Source organism: Macaca fascicularis, chromosome 5 (assembly GCF_037993035.2).
Source record: "Macaca fascicularis isolate 582-1 chromosome 5, T2T-MFA8v1.1".
Taxonomy (NCBI): domain Eukaryota; kingdom Metazoa; phylum Chordata; class Mammalia; order Primates; family Cercopithecidae; genus Macaca; species Macaca fascicularis.
In genome coordinates this window covers 101,422,507-101,442,028 of record NC_088379.1, presented here as the reverse complement: position 1 = coordinate 101,442,028, position 19,522 = coordinate 101,422,507, and the positions used below count along the sequence as shown (strand labels likewise).

The 19,522-nt window shown below is 36.4% G+C and overlaps 1 protein-coding gene across 2 annotated transcripts; it reads right to left on the bottom strand.

Moving 5' to 3' along the window:
* Nucleotides 1-1,046: 1,046 nt before the first annotated feature.
* On the bottom strand, nucleotides 1,047-2,418 carry PDHA2 (pyruvate dehydrogenase E1 subunit alpha 2). Of its 2 annotated transcripts, XM_045391948.2 has the most exons (2): nucleotides 1,847-2,369; nucleotides 1,194-1,753 (listed from the first exon to the last, which is right to left on the bottom strand). In XM_045391948.2, the coding sequence occupies exons 1-2, from the start codon at nucleotides 2,367-2,369 to the stop codon at nucleotides 1,194-1,196; spliced, it is 1,083 nt and encodes a 360-aa protein (XP_045247883.1). The 2 variants fall into 2 exon arrangements, with proteins under 2 accessions (XP_005555539.1, XP_045247883.1); XM_005555482.4 differs by having other exon boundaries at nucleotides 1,047-2,418.
* Between the last annotated feature and the right edge of the window lie 17,104 nt (nucleotides 2,419-19,522).

The window sequence follows — 19,522 nt, the reverse complement described above, 5'->3', positions numbered from 1 at the left end:
CACCTATTATTCTTAAATCACAGGCAAATTATCATTTCTGGTTTTAGTCTATCTCAGAAAAATAACATATACCAAGCACCAAGCTCAGTAGGATTTTAAGTAGTCAAATATAACCAAGTAAAACTACTTTCACCAAATCATGACTTGATAATTGACATGTATAATTAACTGTAGAAAAGACACGTTGTGTGTTCCTTTGGAAAAAGTTATCTGTGAATGTTCTGTTGTATTAAAAGATACTAAATACTTGATCATGTAGTGATTAGTAACACATAGTTAACAGCTAATAAGAAGCAAAGTAGATTTTACTTTCAACTTTTTATTAATGTCACCTCCTCTGCTTAACTCCTTTGAATCACCATCTCTGTTTATTTTTCAGTCTGAAATTCACCAGAATGGCCCATTAAATTTTAGAATATATAAGAGCATAAGTGGAATGCAAAATAAGAGTAGCTGTAATTTAAAGATTAAAGCGGAATGCAGTTTTTCCCTTAGATTTTAATTTTTGTTATATTTTTCCTTAAAGGTTAAAAGACTAAAAATATTGTAACAAGATACAATAATATGAAAAAAAAAACCCTTATTCTTCCTCCCCTGCCCTGTTAAATATCACATATTATTGGAAAAATGGTCAGTGTTAACAAGCTTCAGCACCACATGTGCACACTGTTACACTAAACTGTATTTGTTATTACCTAATTCAAGTAAATGGTTACATATCCATAGGTGTCCTGAGTAGCTTGAAATAATCTCCTTACCTCAGGATGGAGGTTCTACATAGAAATTCATGGCAGGGAAAGCAGGAAACAACTATCTTTCTTTTAAAGAAGAGAATGTATTAAAATAGTATAAAGTTAAATCAAATGGAAATGTTATGACTAATAGTTTGGGAAGTTAAATAATCTGCTTTTCCTATTTTAGACTTATATAAGTTCAAAATAATCTTCAAGATATTCACACTGAATTATTACCTATATAGTATCTTTTAATGCAAAAATATACAGTGTAATTGAATATATCACTTTTATTGAATGTATGCCTTTCAATCTCTTTTAATAATCTCTTTAAATATATGCTTACAAGGCTTTTGTTTTATGAGTTTTATTCCTCCTTGAGTTGAGAACATAGTTTCTTAAATTTGACCATGAACATTCCATTGAGAGACTGATGATAAATTCACACTTAGCCTCCCTTTAACTGACGGACTTAAACTTGATCCATGGATTTGCACCACGAACTTCAAAAGATGAATCACTGCTGTAGATGTGATGGCCTAATTCTTCCAGACGTGGCTCAGGATCACTGATAGCAAATTGGGCAGCATCATCAATTTCTTTCTTCACCTCAGTCCCAATTTCCTTTAATTCTTCCACAGTGGCAAGCTTGCTGTTTACCATTCTATCTTGGAGAATCATTATAGGATCCCTCTTACTTCTTACTTCCTGAATTTCATCTCGTGTACGATAACTGACTCCAGGATCACTCATACTGTGTCCATGATAACGGTAGGTCTGCAGCTCCATCAGTATGGGCCCCTTTCCAGACCTACAGTAGTCAGCTGCAAATTTTGTTGCCTCACGAACACATAGAACATCCATTCCATCGACTTTTAGCCCAGGGATAAAATTGCCCCTCTTGTAGTAATCAGTGCTGGCTGCTGCTCTCTCAGCAGATGTTCCCATTGCATATAGGTTATTCTCACAGATGAAAACACAAGGTAATTTCCATAAAGCTGCCATATTGAAAGCTTCGGCTATCTGCCCCTGATTCGCAGCGCCATCCCCATATAAAGTCAAACAGATCTCATTGTTTCCCTTATATTTACAGGCCAGAGCAATGCCAGCGCCCAGGGGGCCCTGCGCGCCGACGATGCCATTGCCCCCGTAGAAGTTCTTGGTATACATATGCATCGATCCTCCTTTTCCTTTAGCACAACCTCCTCTTCTTCCCGTCAGCTCTGTGAGAATGGATCGGACAGAAAGTCCCCGAGTATAGCACATACCATGAGCCCTATAGGATGTGATGAGGTGATCCGAGGGGTTTATTCCAGCCTCAAGGCCCACGCAGCAAGCTTCCTGACCATCGCACAGGTGACAGAAACCACGAATGAATTTCTGTTTGTACAGCTGATCTGCCTTCAATTCCATGCGGCGAACAGTCAGCATCATCCTGTAGTATTTAAGCCCCTCCGCCCTAGTGAGCACTGTAGTGACGGGGGGACCCTCCTCCAACAGGTGAAGATCACATTTCTCAATTTCAAATGTAGCGTCATTTGAGGAGTTACGGGATGCCACCAGCACTCTGCGAGCTGACTTCTGGGCAACTCGCCTCAACACGCGGGAGATGAAGACGGCCAGCATTTTCTTCATGGAGTGCTGTGGATGGCGGCGGTGTCCCGTAACGACCGCAGGAAGGCCTGGCCTCGGCTCCGCGTCTCCTTCCGGTGCTCGCGTCATCGGGGCAGTGCACACGGGGGACAGAGGCACGTCCTGCACAGCACTGGGACATGGGCCACGCAGCCTGAGCTGACTGATTTGTACAATACCTGCCAGCTGTAAAATGAAGACTAAAAGTGGTTTCCTTTTCTGGAGGACTTGGGCGAACTACAGGGCATCCTAATTAACCGCCATCATTGCTGAACCTCAATAATCTGAGTCCCTTTTCCCTGTTAAATCCTGGAGCAGTGCATCTCAAGCTTTCCCCCGAAGCGTATCAAATAGAAGAAAGGAACAAACTCGGTCCCTAAGGCACACAAGAGTTCTGAGAGTTATTCCAAAGTTATTTCTTCCTACCAATATTTCTTTAACGTCTTGTTTTCGATCTTTAAAATAGGTGTGAATATTTATCCTGCTCCATAATGTGTCATATGTATTTTAAGGTAACAACAAAGCTGTAAATTATTTGTAGCTTAATTACCTTTAAAAGCAAAACAAGCATACGCACTAACAAAAACCCCTTTTAAAGAAAAGTCAGTACTGTCAAATAATATGCCACATTTATCCTAATGGCGTCTAGCACCTGTGACACTTGAAGTGGGCAGGGAGGATGTATACAAACCTAAGCCTGAGAATAACAATTTAAGCCCAGTAATAAACTTCCGTGTGGGAAAATTGGAAGCAGGGAGAGAGGGTTGAGGTGCAGATTGTGGTAAACAGTTTGTAGTGTGTGATATTCCACTTTTCCTTACTCTTTTTAATAATTCTGAATCCCTGTTTTACCTAGTTTTATCCCTGTTTTCTGACTACTTCACTTTTGTTCTTTTGTTTATTTCCTTTTTTTTTTTTCTTTTTGATTTTCTACAAAGATGTCTTTAGCAGGTTTCCATAGACTTTCAGGTGGTATTTATTTATTTTGCTTTCATTTCAATCAAACTGGACCAGCCTTAGTCTAGAAATGTGTTCATATAGTGCCTTTTTATGTGGTAACCATTAGAAAGTGTAACTTCTTATAAAGTGACCCACCAAACAATACACGATTTGGACTACAAGAGAGCAACAGAGTTTGCTTATGCCACTTGAAACTGTTCAATCACAAGAGAAGAGAAGCCTTAGACCAAGGGCTACAAAGATCACATATCACTTCTCTCTTTTTGTGATTTTACCAGGAAGGCGATTTTGTGCCCCAATAAGCCAACTCTAACTAGGGATCCTGTTCTATTTAGAATATTAAGCCATTCACCTTAATGCATGCTCAGTTTTATATCCATTGCCTATTTGCAAATGATAAATTCTTACTCAAATTTCCCTATTACATGTTCAAAGCAGCTGCCTTCTCTATATCTAGTTGCAGGTGTTATTTTGGGCACTTCTTTTAATATTCAGGAAGAAAAGAGAAAATCGCTTGTTAAAAAGTTAAGATAACTCTTAAAACTTGATCCTCTCCCCACCTTCTGAACCCAGCCATCATAATAGGCCTCATCCTTTCACTCAGTTAAAATTCAACTGTTGAAATTCATGGTCTTGCTGTGTTGTTTGCTTCCTCTTTGATAGTCTGTCTGTCTGTGCTGTTCTCTTTCATTCCTCCAGGTATTGGAGATCTCCAGGGAGCATTATCTCCATAAGAATGAGAAAAATGACACTGCAGGAAGGAACGGTAGTGTTAATGGGTCAGTGAGTGACAGCTGAGCCTTCTCTCAGAGGTATCAGCCAGGCCAGTGCTGCCAGAAACACAAGAGCTGTACAGCAAAGTGTGCCAATTTAATCTTGTCACATGTAGCCTGGACTGCAAAGATAGAGCTCCCCTTAAAAGCCCAGTGTGTCAAGCCTAAACCCGACTCATGGCGGAAGAGAACATGCAAAGATGCTAATTGGAAAATATCAGTACTATGGGTTCCCACAGAAGATGTCCTTTAAAAAAAAATTCTCAACAGGCTCTAGTTAGTAAATAATAAAATGTGAAACTCCCATGGACCTCTTGGTCATCAGTTACCCTATATATCCTAAATTCAACTTAAAAATAGACTTCTGAAATCAAACAGTGTCAAAGCATTTCAATTAAACTGATTAATCTTGATAATGACTTTTTGACTCTTATTGCTATCCTTCCAAATCCATCTACAATTTCAAAGAAATAATGAAATTTCCAGACATCAGGGTACACGTTTATCCTGAGCTGTTGAGTTTCTCCTCTTACATGCCCCCCAGCTAGATAGGATTCATAGAGCCAATGATGCTGTTCTTTTCTTCAAATGATTTATTTTTTGTCCTGTGCTTGTTCAATACCATGTTGATTACCAAACAGAACTAAGAAGTCATCTAAGTACTCATCACTGAAATGTTGTTTGCAATTAGAATCCCCGTAAATTCTAAGATTTTAATTAACACCAAATCTCACGTTTAATCTACTTGAAATTAAAGGAAAACAGGTGAGCACTTTTATAAGGCCAATGGCAGACTTTACATTTAATTAAAAAAACCCCTATAAAAGAAGAGCAAGTGATTATAGTAGCAGTCATTCATGCCAGTGTGACAGAATTTCACATTTCATGTCTAATGGTTGATCTTACAGGGGCATTTCTGAATTTATCTTAAAAGTGTCACTCCCATTGCATCAATAACACATAGTTTTTAAATAAGAGACAAGGAAATGTGAAAAAAAAGAACAATGAGCATGTTTGAAGGATATTTACATTTCTTTAGTAATTATTGCACTTTTTCACCAAATGTTAAGTGAAGAAAACTGTTAAAGAGTGAATATTTTCTAGATAAGCAATATCAGATCTCATTATATGATTAGTGGCAGTGTATTTTTTTTTTCATAGCTCTAAGATTTGCCAATTAAGAGTGATGAGTAAGAACTTGGTGCAAAAATTATGATTTATGTATATAACTCTGAGAAGAATTTTTCCCATTTAGTATATTACTTTATCTCCCTTGGAGAAAAGACACAATGTCAGTACCATATATTTTGAAAAATAATGACAAGCGAAGTTTCTCTTTAATATTACAATAAGCAAAGCTCTTCCAGAACACTTCAGAGGCTTGGGCAAACAATATTTTTTCTTGTATAATCGTACCATATTTAAAATGTGATTAAAATAAAAATCCAGGATACATTAATTCAAAGACAAGACTTCATTGGAAATGAGAGGTAAAGTAGAAGTGCTTCTCATCCTACCCAGATAATGATGATGTGAGAAAAAGGAAGACATTGTGGGTTAATTTTTAGTAGTAACAGATGGAGTACCATCTTTATCCTGATAGATGACCAGAGTCATCTGAGTCATCATACTCCTAGTACGAAATCCACTATTTCAAGAGTTTGTGAGGGTCTAACACATATGGTAAAAGAGATCATGATGCAAAACTGTAAAATAAAACTTTCCGAACATGTTAATAAAATTTTATGTATAAACTCTGTTGTCAAGATTTACTACAGTCTAGTGTCTCAACCAGTAGAGGACTACAACATGAGTCAAGAGTTTTGAACTGATTTCTGCTCAGTATTTTGAGTTGTTTTGTAAAACCACAATCCCCATTCAAAAGAAAAACCATTAATTCAATAAACGTTCCTGACAAATCACAGCAATTTTAAGAAAGTCCAAGTCAAAGTTAAATCTATTTGCATGTTCTCCAAAAATCTTTACATTTCTTGGGCAAATCTTTTCTTTAGCAGATTTTAATTCTCACATACTTAAAACCCCATGTCTCAAATTTTTATTCTGTAAATAAACACATTTACCCCAGTAACCTGGATTTTATTATACTAGTAATAAAGTATACACAAAATATGCTAGCCAAAATGAATGCTGTATATTCAATATTGCAATGAGGGCTTCTCTCCTCTGTGCGGTGGTTTTAATACATTAGTTTTCTCTTAACTGTACCATGTTATGTTTTCTTTATATATGCCCTCCCACAACCCTTCTAATGACTTTTGGTGGAATATTAACTGTTTCTAATATCAGTATGCCCATGTAATAAAATTAGTAAGAATATTTCCTTTGACCTTGCCTCTTTGAAGAAGACCTAAGTCACTGAAGGAGATTTAAAGAGAGAGGAGGGAATATTGGCAAAAATTCAGGGCACTGCTGCCTCCTAGAAGGAAGTTTGAGCAGCACATTTGACCAACACTGACAAATCTTAAGAGAAACAGACTTTGAGGAAGATTGCTAATCATGCACCCCACTTTAAGAACCTACTGTTGACCACATCTTCAGTTTTCTTTGCCCTATCTTATGTCTAAGCTTCAGCTCAGTGTTATCTATTACATCCTAAACTTAGACCTGTATAGATTCTGTCCACATAGATTCATAGGAGATACATGTGAATATGGTCAGACATATAAGCACTTTTTTCTTGGCAAATAATATTTTTTAAATAATGAGAATGAATTTTTTGGTTATTACAAGCATTAATTTGAGACTTAAAACAACATCATAAATATTTCCCAGGTATGTGATAGAATAGACTTGCATCTCTTTCTTAGAGATAAAAAGTTAACAAAGTTTGTATCTCCAGGAAATACAGTCTGCTCATTTGACCCTCATATAGTTTAGTATCTCATTCCCAATTTCTAGAAGAAGAAACTGAGGCCAAGGAATTAGGTAAATACAAAGCTAATTTTAAAAAGTAAAATATTTATTCTTCATTTATTCATCATGTATGCACGAAGTGCCTTTCTTTTATGTATCCCATTTCTGTATTAAGTAGTAGAAGTACAATGATAACATACAATTAAATTTTCCTCTGTTTAATCCAGTTTACATGTAGGTGTTGTGTTGTGAGCTCTTCCAGATTTCCTGGCACTGCCTAGAGAAAAGGACAAATCATCACTGAAAGACAGAGGGAGGGACACATAAGCAGCTGTTATAGATACAATAAAACGAATGTATTGCATTCCAGGCAATGGTTACAATGACAGTTTGTCTTTATTAGGATCAATGATGAACAAATTAAAAATAAAGTACTGTCAAACAGCAACATACAAAACAGAACACTCTAATTTTGTAAAGTTGTGTAGTCTCCTTTAATTTGGTTATACAGCAGAGCTGAAAAGGCACACTGGGAAATATGAAAATCAGGATCTCATAATTATACAATACGTTATGAATATGAATGCAGTTTCTCCAAGCAACCTAAGACAATGCTGTAGTAATTTTATGGAGCTTCTCATGCATGAGAATCTTTCTGTTCCCACGGACCCACTGTGCATTTAGATTCTAGGATATTTCCATAGTACCCAACACTAAATCTAAAAGGCCATTATGGGGGAGTCTTAGAGACAATTTCAATTTAGAGGCCCAATGGTAAATGAAGATAGCGTCCAAGAAGAGCTTTTAAGCTTAAACATATTAAGCACTCATCAAAGCATCATAATCAGGCAGCAAGATTATTGGGGTTCATTAGGAATTTAACAAGATCCTGTCAGGGCTACCAGCTGGTCATGCTGCTTCCATTCTTCTGAACCCTGAATATCCTACTGAAATTTATGGTGTATTTCTCCAAAAGCTTTTAACTTTTCTGTACTTTCATCTAGCCTTCTTCCCACTTCATTTCATGATAAAAATCACCATCTATTTATAAGAATGCATTACAACTTTTCCAAGGGATTTTCCAAGTTTCATGTAACATGGAATTTCATATAATATGGAACTTTTCTATATTATAAGAAAAGTCATACGGACTGCAATGGATCCTGACACTGATCAGAGCAGAAATGAACTCAGCAAAGGTAGTAAGCCCAGTAAACACTGGGCATGTCCTCAGCTCATGCATCTGATTCACAGAGAGTCAGACTCTTCTGTTCTGATCCATTGCTTCTTCCATGCATGCCCTACACGGCTCCCCTGCCCCAGCTGCCTGTCTCCTGAAGAATTTTTACATCTATCAGAACTTCCTTCCTGCTAATCTCAGCAGAAGAGGAATCATATTCTTATCTGGAAATCTAACTCCTCAGCCTTTGCTACAGAACTTGCTATTCCTTCATAATGAGATACTGTTCTCCTGTTCACCCCACTCCCACACCCCCACCAGAGAATCATCAATTTTGTCGTCTTCTTTGACTTTCTTTCATGCTCAGATTTCCTCAGCTCTGAAAGAAGATATCAGAGTCCTCATTGCCTCTTTTAGATCTCATCCTATATTATTCCTTTTATCTAGTCAAGCTCCACAAATATGCAGCCTGCACCCACAGTCTCCATTTACTTTCTTCTAATTGCTTCCATATGCTTCTGCAATCTGTGTCGTCAACAATGAACTGAAATTTCTCACATCAAGGACTTGGTTAAATTTAATGACAATTTCAGTGCTATCACTCTTTGAAACTCTTCACTACATTAGTGTTTCTCCATGGATATTGCCTTATCCCAACTTAAAAATTAAAATCTTTTTTATGCTGCTTATACCCCAGACTTCATTTCAACCTCCACCCAAAAAGTATGTCAACCTCCACCCAAAAAGTAAGTGGGGGTATAAAGTTTAATGATATATGCTTTATTCTTGCCAGCTTAAATGATTACCCAAAGGGACTCATGTGATTTATTGGTTTAATTCTCACCAGTAAGGAGATGCCAACTATATTTTCAACATTAACTTCCTTCATTCTCTCTAGTCTACCAAAAAAAGTATGTTAAAGCCCTGTAGCTATTTAAACTTGAAAATTTCCAAAAAGAAATATTTTCTCTCTTCTCCCCATTTAAATAAAAAATATCTGTTCATCTTAAGTTTCTCATCATTAGAGACCTATTTCTGGTTTATAAACTTAATAAATATATATTTTTTGATTATAGTGTCTTTAAAAATTCTACATTATAAATACAGAAAAGCATAAAGACAGAAAAATTAAATCACCAAAAGTTATCTGCTATTAACTTTTGATTTATGTTTATCTTTTTATTTCTAATACAATCAAGGTTATATGTTTTATATATCTTGAATTTTTTCTTAGCATCATATTATAATTATTTTCAAAACTATCAAAAGCCATTTCAAAGATCATTTTAATGGTTACAAAAAATCTATATTACATGAGTTTACCATAACACTCTAAAATGTCCCCCTATGACTGAACACTTGTATTATTACTGAATTTCTACCATGTGCCAGGCACTGTTAGTGAAAGTACTGATTTTTAAGATTCACTTTGTAATATTTTAACACAAAACATTGAATTTGTTCAATATATCACTCTTCTCCTTTATGGTTTTATTTGCGCACAATCATGAACTTATAAATATTGTTTTCTTTTGAAAGATTTTAGTCTTTGAGACATCTGGAGTTATTGGATAATACAGAGATTACAGTTTTATTTTGTCTGCTCAATTCTTCTCACTTTCATGTACTGAGCAGTCCATATCTAATTGTTTTGGAATGCTCACTTTGTATCTATATCTAGGTCTACATCTTCATAAGCTAAAACTTTTGTTTCTGAGTTCGTTAGTTTTATTATCTGTTAGTTGATTCTTATGGGAGCACTTCTAAGTTCTGATTATTATAGCACCGTGTAATTATATATTTGATAGTCCAAACCCTTTCTCATTATATTTTTTTTTAAAATCTTCTAAGATTTTAGAGCCTGTATAATATTTCCTATGAAGACCAGAGTAATTTTATTACATTAAAAAATAATTTGGAATTTGGATTAGAATTAAACACGTAAAATAAAGTGAAGAGAATTCTGTCTTTACAATGTTTAGTTTTGTCATCCAAGAATATGCATCTTTTAGCTTACTCAGAATTATATACACTGACATCGTGTGGTTTCCTTAAGAATATACTATATACTGTTAAGTTGTTTCTCAGCTTGGGTGATGGTGATTTTAATAGACAATTATTTATTTGCTTCCCATGTTCCAGTCACTTTGCTAAGTGTATTGCAAGCAATATTTTACTTAAACTGTCACAACAGTCCAATGACAGATAAGATTGACTTTCTTATTGTTACTGATAAGAAAGCAAATGCTTTAATAGTCAGTATTTTTAGGAACTAAAAGCCAGCAAGTGATAGAAACTGGACTCAAGTGATGGAAACTGGACTTCAGATCTGTCTAACTCCAAAGTTCCTAATGTTTCATCAATAATTAGTTCTAAGACTGAAACACTTTGTCAATGAAATATTCTACATTTGACTTTTTACTACATTTTAAGCAAATGTGTTAAAACTTATCAAATATATTTTCAAGAATCATGAAAATAGTCATATCACATCTTTTTATTTGACTTAATATGTTGGCATTCAAGGCCACCCCTAGGTGTGTGGGGCACTGGAAAAAAATATTTTTGTGGAGCTTCAAGCTGTATTAGAAAATTCATGAGTCCATATAGGGTATAGTGATTTATTGAAGATTATTTAGAATAATGAATAGAAAAGAGGTAACACATTCATTTGTGGTCTAATTAGAGCTTGTGAAGATTCTTGATAGTATCAACAGGAACAGTCTATTTTTATTCATGCCTAAGAACCATCTCTTCCTGTTTTTTATTGCCAATGCACCATTTCTATCTCATTTCATGTCTGCTTCCTCAAGAAAGAGGTAGTACCTGTTATTAACCACAAGCAGTGGTGATGACATTGTGGAGCAATGTCCTGTTTACACTGAAGCCATTTAGATTGTCTTGACTCTGTAGCCCCCTAATTTATTCTGGTTACATCATTACACATGATGCTGTCATATACATTCTGTCACTCATGAACACTAGCTTCTCAAAGGTTGTTACTGTGCTTTATTGATGATGACCACAGATGCAAGTTTCTTCCATAGTATGCAGGGAAAAATAACTGATAATTCAATTTCTGGCCACATTCAACTTACCTTTAGGGTATCTGTGGCATAAGTTTAGAACAATACATTTTCCAACTATGTCTTCTTTTGAGATGTTTAGGCTATAATCATAGCATTCTTTTGATGTGATTTCTTTCCTTGTTGATTGTGCTCCTGCCTTCTGCCTATCACTACTAGCTAGAAGGGCCTTGGAAAGAATGAGAAGAACACTTCTATTCATGTAAGGAATGATTTTCCCTCCTGTGGCACAGCTTAAGACCAACCAAGGAGACCACAATGTCACAGCATCAATTAGAGACAAAAGAGGAAATCTATAATAAAGGCCTGATAGCACTGTGGAGCAATAGTCTCATGTGTCATAATAATAATCACTACCTTTTATTGATTGCTTAGCATATACTACTGTGCTAAACTTTATCATTGGTTATCTAATTTAATTCTCAGAAGCACACTTTTATGTTAAAATGTAGTTTATTGAAACATTTAACTTAGCCCACATGACAGACCTGTAAATACTGTAGCCAGACTGTGAATCAATTTAGTTTGGGTCCAGAGTTCTCACTTTTTTTTTTTTTTTTTTTGAGACGGAATCTCGCTCTGTCCCCCAGGCTGGGGTGCAGTGGCCGGTGCGATCTCGGCTCACTGCAAACTCCGCCTCCCGGGTTCACACCATTCTCCTGCCTCAGCCTCCAGAGTAGCTGGGACTACAGGCGCCCACAACCGCGCCTGGCTAATTTTTATGTATTTTTAGTAGAGACGGGGTTTCACTGTGTTAGCCAGGATGGTCTCGATCTCCTGACCTCGTGATCCGCCCGTCTCGACCTTCCAAAGTGCTGGGATTACAGGCGTGAACCAACGCGCCCAGTCCAGAGTTCTCACTCTTAATGGTTGTAGTCTGGTTCTCTGCCCTCAGGAGCATTGAATTCTTTTGCAGATCTATGAGAGGCCCAGTCAGATTCCACTTTTTGCCTAGGCTCTAAAAAAGACTGACATATAAGATAAAGGATTCACAAGTGAAAGACAAAATATCATCTGATTTCTGTAATTTCCATTCAAGAACAGCTTAGTGTGAAAGCAGAATCCGTTTGCTAACCCAAGATTAAGTGGACTCACCTACTTGGTTACAGGCAATGCTTGACCAGCAGGGTAGAATCAGTGAGTGGGGAGAGCAGAGAGGAAGTACTGCCATGCATGGGAAGCTGATTCTCAAGAGGAAGAGAGAGGACCTGAGCCGAGCATTCCATTTTTACTTCCTAAATTTGCCATCTAGATAAGGCACTAGCCTCTTTTAGGTGGAACAGCTGAAAGGATGGACAAAACCCAGAAGTAGTCTGTCCAATCCCCAGTACTGATGAACTCCTCCTTTCTCTCTCACTTACATGTCCAACATCTCCCATCCCCCAACGAACCACTCTTTTCAGGCCAGCCTATTGTTGATCTATTCACTGCAACTGGGAAACTTTATGTATCTTGCTCCTTCTGTCTAATTATTTCTAGTTTTTCTTTGGTTGCCCAGGGGTGACTCAGTTCTCACAGTGTGGGTGGTGAATTCTGTGAATTGTTGGTTTGGGAGTAGAAGAAACACATTAATACTTGGAAATCATATCCTCCTAAAAAGCTAACCTTGGAAAACACATGAGTGTTAAACAATTTTTGCAAAAACAAAATAAATGTTAATCATGGAATAAGCACACAGAACATAATAGATTTACATATAAAAATATTCAGGTAAGAATACAAAGGGAGAAATGATTCATTTTATAATATTAACAAAAATAACGAGAGCTTAGAAAATATTTAGTGAGAAATGTTCCTATATAAAGAAACATAAAATTTCAACTAAGGAACATACAAGATATGAAAAATTAAAAAACACATCTGTTTTACAGGTATAAAAACATTATTTTAGCTGTGTTCTTCTAAAATTAATGTTATCTAAAAATAATATGATGAAGGAATGAGGGGGGGAATAATTAGAAAAATAGCAGTAAAGTTGTTATAAAAAATAACCAAGGGAGAATTTCTTTTTTTTACTTTTTTTTTTTTTTTAATTATACTTTAAGTTCTAGGGTACATGTGCACAGCGTGCAGGTTTGTTACATATGTATACATGTGCCATGCCGTGTTGGTTTGCTGCACCTATTAACTTGTCTTTTACATTAGGTGTTTCTCCTAATGCTATCCCTCCCCCCTCCCCCCACCCCACAACAGGCCCCTGTGTGTGATGTTGCCTGCCCTGTGTCCAGGTGTTCTCATTGTACAATTCCCACCTATGAGTGAGAACATGCCGTGTTTGGTTTTCTGTCCTTGCAATAATTTGCTCAGAATGATGGTTTCCAGCTTCATCCACGTCCCTACAAAGGACATGAACTCATCCTTTTTTATGATTGCATTATATTCCATGGTGTATATGTGCCACATTTTCTTAATCCAGTCAATCATTGATGGACATTTGGGTTGGTTCCATGTCTTTGCTCTTCTAAATAGTGCCACAATAAACATATGTGTGCATGTATCTCTATAGTAGCATGATTTATAATCCTTTGGGTATATACCCAGTAATGGGATAGCTGGGTCAAATTGTATTTCTAGTTCTAGATCCTTCAGGAATTGCCACACTGTCTTCCACAGTGGTTTAACTAGTTTACACTCCCACCAACAGTGTAAAGGTGTTCCAATTTCTCCACATCCTCTCCAGCACCTGTTGTTTCCTGACTTTTTAATGATTGCCATTCTAACTGGTGTGAGATGGTATCTCATTGTGGTCTTGTTTTGCATTTCTCCGATGACCAGTGGTGATGAGCATTTTTTCATGTGTCTGTTGGCTGCATAAATGTCTTCTTTTGAAAAGTGTCTGTTCATATCCTTTGCCCACTTTTTGATGGGGTGGTTTGGTTTTTTCTTGTAAATTTGTTTAAATTCTTTGTAGATTCTGGGTATTAGCCCTTTGTCAGATGGGTAGATTGCAAAAATTTTCTCCCATTCTGTAGGTTGCCTGTTCACTCTGATGGTAGTTTCTTTTGCTGTGCAGAAGCTCTTTAGTTTAATTAGATCCCATTTGTCAATTTTGGCTTTTGTTGCCATTGCCTTTGGTGTTTTAGACATGAAGTCCTTGCCCATGCCTATGTCCTGAATAGTATTGCTTATGTTTTCTTCTAGGGTTTTTATGGTTTTAGGTCTAACATTTATGTCTTTAATCCATCTTGAATTAATTTTTGTATAAGGTGTAAGGAAAGGGATCCAGTTTCAGCTTTCTACTTATGGCTAGCCAATTTTCCCAGCACCATTTATTAAATAGGGAATCCTTTCCCCATTTCTTGTTTTTGTCAAAGATCCAATGGTTATAGATGTGTGATGTTATTTCTGAGGCCTGTGTTCTGTTCCATTGGTCTATATATCTGTTTTGGTACCAGTACCATGCTGTTTTGGTTACTGCAGCCTTGTAGTATGGTTTGAAGTCAGGTAGCGTGATGCCTCCAGTTTTGTTCTTTTGGCTTAGGATTGTCTTGGCAATGTGGGCTCTTTTTTGGTTCCATATGAACTTTGAAGTAGTTTTTTTTTTAATTCTGTGAAGAAAATCATTGGTAGTTTAATGGGGATGGCATTGAATCTATAAACTACCTTGGATAGCATGGCCGTTTTCATGATATTGATTCTTCCTATCCATGAGCTTAGAATGTTCTTCCATTTGTTTGTGTCCTCTTTTATTTTGTTGAGCAGTGGTTTGCAGTTCTTCTTGAAGAGGTCCTTCACATCCCTTTAAGTTGGATTCCTAGGTATTTTATTCTCTTGGTAGCGATTGTGAATGGGAGTTCACTCATGATTTGGCTCTCTGTTTGTCTGTTATTGGTGTATAAAAACTAAGGGGGAATTTCTAGAGATGTTTCAAAAAAGATTATTGAGGGATTTCTTCCTAATCTATATTTAAAATATTTCAAAAGTAACCATAAATTAAAGAGTTTAGTTCTTTGTGGAGTGAGAAACCAAAGACTCAGAGTCAAAAAATAGACAGATATGGGAATTTAGTATATGAAAAATATATAATACCAAGTTAGTGAGGAAATGTGGATGTTGGCACATGATGTTGGAACAAATGGCTAGCAACTTAGCAAAAATTATTAGTTTCTTTCTTCTTCATTGTTTTCGGAATTTATATCAATTTTCTTATCCACTGCCCAGTATTTCTTCTAGAATTTTTATGTTGTTATTTAAAATTAATATTTGTATGACTGTATAGTTGGTTTTGGTATAAATAGCAAGTTAAGTAGCCAAATTCTAGAAAATGTACAAAGTAAGAAAAGTACTTGCAATACATGAGATTCAAAGAGTAAATTACCTTAGAATGCAAAGAACAAATAAAGAAAAAGAAATATAATAAAAGGAAATGTAGCAAAGGAATTATAAGTAGTTCATAGAAAAAGAAAGTGCCAAGAAACAATTTAAAAAGTTCAATATCATTTATTATTAAAAACATAACAAAGACAGGGAGGTATCATTTTAACTTCAGACTTTCCAAAAATTAAATTAAATAATGAATAATATCTAAAGTGTAAGAAGCAGAACCCTTGTGACTGCAGATGGAAAAAGAAGCTGTTGTCAATGATTTTGGCACTTGCCATCTGACTGATTGCATTTTTTTCTTGCGTTATTTATCATTTTTCTCTCTCACTAGACTACAAAGTCCAGTTTGCAAATACAAGACCCAGTCTGTTTTGTTCACACTAATACTGCATGAGTTAAAACATTGTGTTTTAACTATTCTATAAAATTCTGTAAATTCTATAAACATTTATTAGAAAAAAATGATTGGGTATACTTTTCTGAGAATCACTGTCCTCAAGCATAAAGGAAAAATTGGGTCATAAAAAATGTTGGCAGGGAAGCATTAAAAAAGACATATGATCTATTGAGAATAATTGATCTGTTACAAAAATAAATGAACATATGTTTAAAAAAAAAGTTCTCAAGGGATCAAAATAATGGAATCCAGGTACTTAACAGCTCAAAAAATAAATATGTTAAGGAAAAGACTCTTTTCTTATTTACCCTATGAAATTGCACTGCTTGGTAAAATAATAAAAAATAAACCTAAACCAAAGATAATAAATATTAGGAAAACCAATATGTGAAATAATAATCATTTATTTTTTTCAAAGGAAGACAACCAACTTATCAGTAGTATTTTGCATTATATTAAATGCCCTATAAGCTCAACACTTATACAGAGAGTTTACTGCATATATTTGCGTTACTAAAAGAGCGTGAATTGACATGCAGTTATGAATGAAGAGGAAGCATATGGGACAAATGTTGAAGGGGAACTGTATATACATTTGGTTTAGTAATTCAACATCATTAATTTGTGGTTGAAATGCAATACATACTTAAATCTTAAAAATAAAAGATTTGGGGCCAAAAATATACAAATTACATGGCTTCATAGAATTGACAATAAATAAAACAATGAGAGACAATACACTAAAACGAGAATGGTGCTAAACCAAGAGTAATTTGTGATAGAAAGGAAGACTATCAACTACTGAACACCAGGTGCACCTCGAATGCTGATTCAGAGACTTCAGGAAGTGATTTGCTAATTTTGGATTATAAATAGTACATTTTAGTAACCAGGAATATTTTAATGAGGAGGTTAGTGATAAGTATCCTGTTAGACACATGTAAAAAAATGGGTCTCTGGAACTTTGTTCCTTCTCAAGTAGAATAAAATAAAATTTGCATCTTTGGATCGGTTCCCAGTCGATCAAGAAAATCCTTTGTGGCTTTCCAGTGAGCAGTTAAATCATAATCTAAGCATCCTAGCTGAGGGGTAGGGGCCTCAAAAAAGAGAAAGAAACATGCGGACTGTTTCACTACTGTAGACCTACCCAAGTATTAGGCCTGGAAAGCCACATTTTTCACTATGAAGGTCATTTTTTTAATTCTCTCAAGCTAGCTTGGGAAATGGTTCATGGGGAAAAAAGCAAGGGAAAGAAAAGAAAAAAGAAGCCTATATTAGGAGACACTGCAAATGCTGTAAAACCTCCATGCTGGGCCAAATACCCTATCATCTGCCTCCCAGTACTGACTGGCTGCTAAACAAATGAATGTTTAATGAAGTAGAGCAATATAAAGGGAGAATGGAAGCAGTTATCTTTGTTACTAAGAGCAGGGAGAGGGGTAAAACTCAGTGGTTCTCAACTCAGGGTGATTTTGTTCCCCAAGGGACATTGGTAATGTCTGCAGACATTTTTATTTATTCCAACTTGGGGCGTGCTATTGGCATCTAGTGGGTGGAGATTAGATACACTGCTAAGCATCCTACAATATACAAGACAACCTAGCTATCAAAAAATATATATCATCCAATCCAAACCATCAACAGTGCCAAAGTTGAGAAACCCCAACACACACCTTTGTATCCATCTCATTGAACGAACTGAACTTAATAAGGTGCATATATGTAACTTTATTCATTTTCTCCATTGGGCGCAATCTGTGGACTGGTTATTTTCCTGCTCACAGATAATTTGTCAAATTAGTCTAATCATTTTTTGAATCTCTTGTATTTAAAAGACAGCCTCATTTCAAAATGTAAAATGTCCAATCATTGTAATAGCAAAATGTATCCAATTCAAGGCTTCTCTCCTTTGGGGTTATCTGTGATGGGCCTCTTCTGTTTGCCTCTCCAGTTCCACAATACCCTTTTCTCCATCCTGCCCTGGCCCCCATCCACTGACATGCATGGACTATATCAGAAGGCTCCAGTGCCTTCCGACTACTGTTTGGGTTTGGCCAATAAGGAGCTCTGGTAGGTGGACACAGGGAGCTTACATCCCAGGTTCCTCCCTACAGGGTGTCCAAAGGCTGGCAGCTCCTCTTGAGCATACAATTCTCTCCACACAGCATTGTCTATGGCAGGTTCCTGTAACCACTCCCTCCCTTGCATCTGCAAAATAGGGGTGGTTACTGACATCAGGACACTGCACCCAGCCTAGTGTCTTTATTAGTCTCTCAAAATTTTTCTTACCCCATTTAGTCTGTATCTGTGTCCTACCAGGTTTCTGAAACACTCCACTTGGGATTGTTTGGGGCCTGGGTGCTTACAGAGTGGGAGAGGAACAGGGCTGGGTTCTCTAATATTTATTCTCCCAACTCTCTAAAATTTTACTTCTGGCCTCAATTCTCAAAACTTTTGAGTTTGTATCAAATATTCGCTTCTGAGGCAGACCCAAATAACAACAGCCTTTTTCCCTCCCTAAGTTCTCAACTAATTGAGAAATGTGGAAAAGGAATAAAAAGTGAAGACAAAGCAAATATCACCAAAATTATTGACAAAGGCTAAGTTACAGGATATACAAGTTAAAGAAGTCTGCTAACTGAACCCCCAAATTAGGCAGCTCTCCGATGCAGTCATGGAAAAGGTTTCTTCTTGGAGGAGCAGGAGACTCTGGTTTTCTGCAGGCAGCACTCTCCGAAGAGAAAGAAAAGAGAAGTGGGGAGCTGAGCTAAGCAAGCCATTTTTTACCTTGCTTCCCTGGATGGAACAAGGAGAAGGGCAGAGAGGCTAGGAATGACTAATGAATGCCCACCAAGGGGCAAGACAAGGCTACCGTAGGGAGGAATCATTGTCTCATGGGTTTTCTTTTGTTGTTATTTACTTTTGCTTTGTTTTTCTTTTTTCTTGAATGCATAACTCATCAGGCTTTACCATCAAATCTATGATCAACAGATCAACAGTGACTTTTTCCTTTAAGAAAAAAAAGATAATAAACTTCATTAAAGTAGCTTTATCTTACCTTTATTAGACCATTCCCCAGCCACTCTTCAGAGTTTTACTCAGCTTTTGTCCTTAAAAGGCTCTGAGGTGTCTTAGAAGTTATCAGTTAGGGTTAGGTTTGTTGCAAGCTTCAGAAATGTCACTTAAGTGCTTGCTTGTATATTAAAACTTCCATTCTCTCAAAACGAACACATCATCAGGAATCCAGGCTCCTTTCATGTCTCTGCTCCTCTATCCTTCGCACATAGCCCTTGTTTTCAAACCTAAAGGTGATCGCAAGATCTCCAGCCATCACGTCTGCTTCTCAGGGAGCAAGATGGAAGGAGAACAAAAAAGGACAAAAAAAAAAAAAAAATGCAGATGAAAGTCATATTCAGAGTTTTCCTTGAAATCACCCAATGCTCTTTCTACTTACATTTCATTGTCAATTAGTGAAAAGGCCACACTTCATGAAAGGTATGAAAGCTGGGAAGTGTAGTCTTTCCAATAGGCACATAAATAAAATAGGGAATCAGTTACTGTAG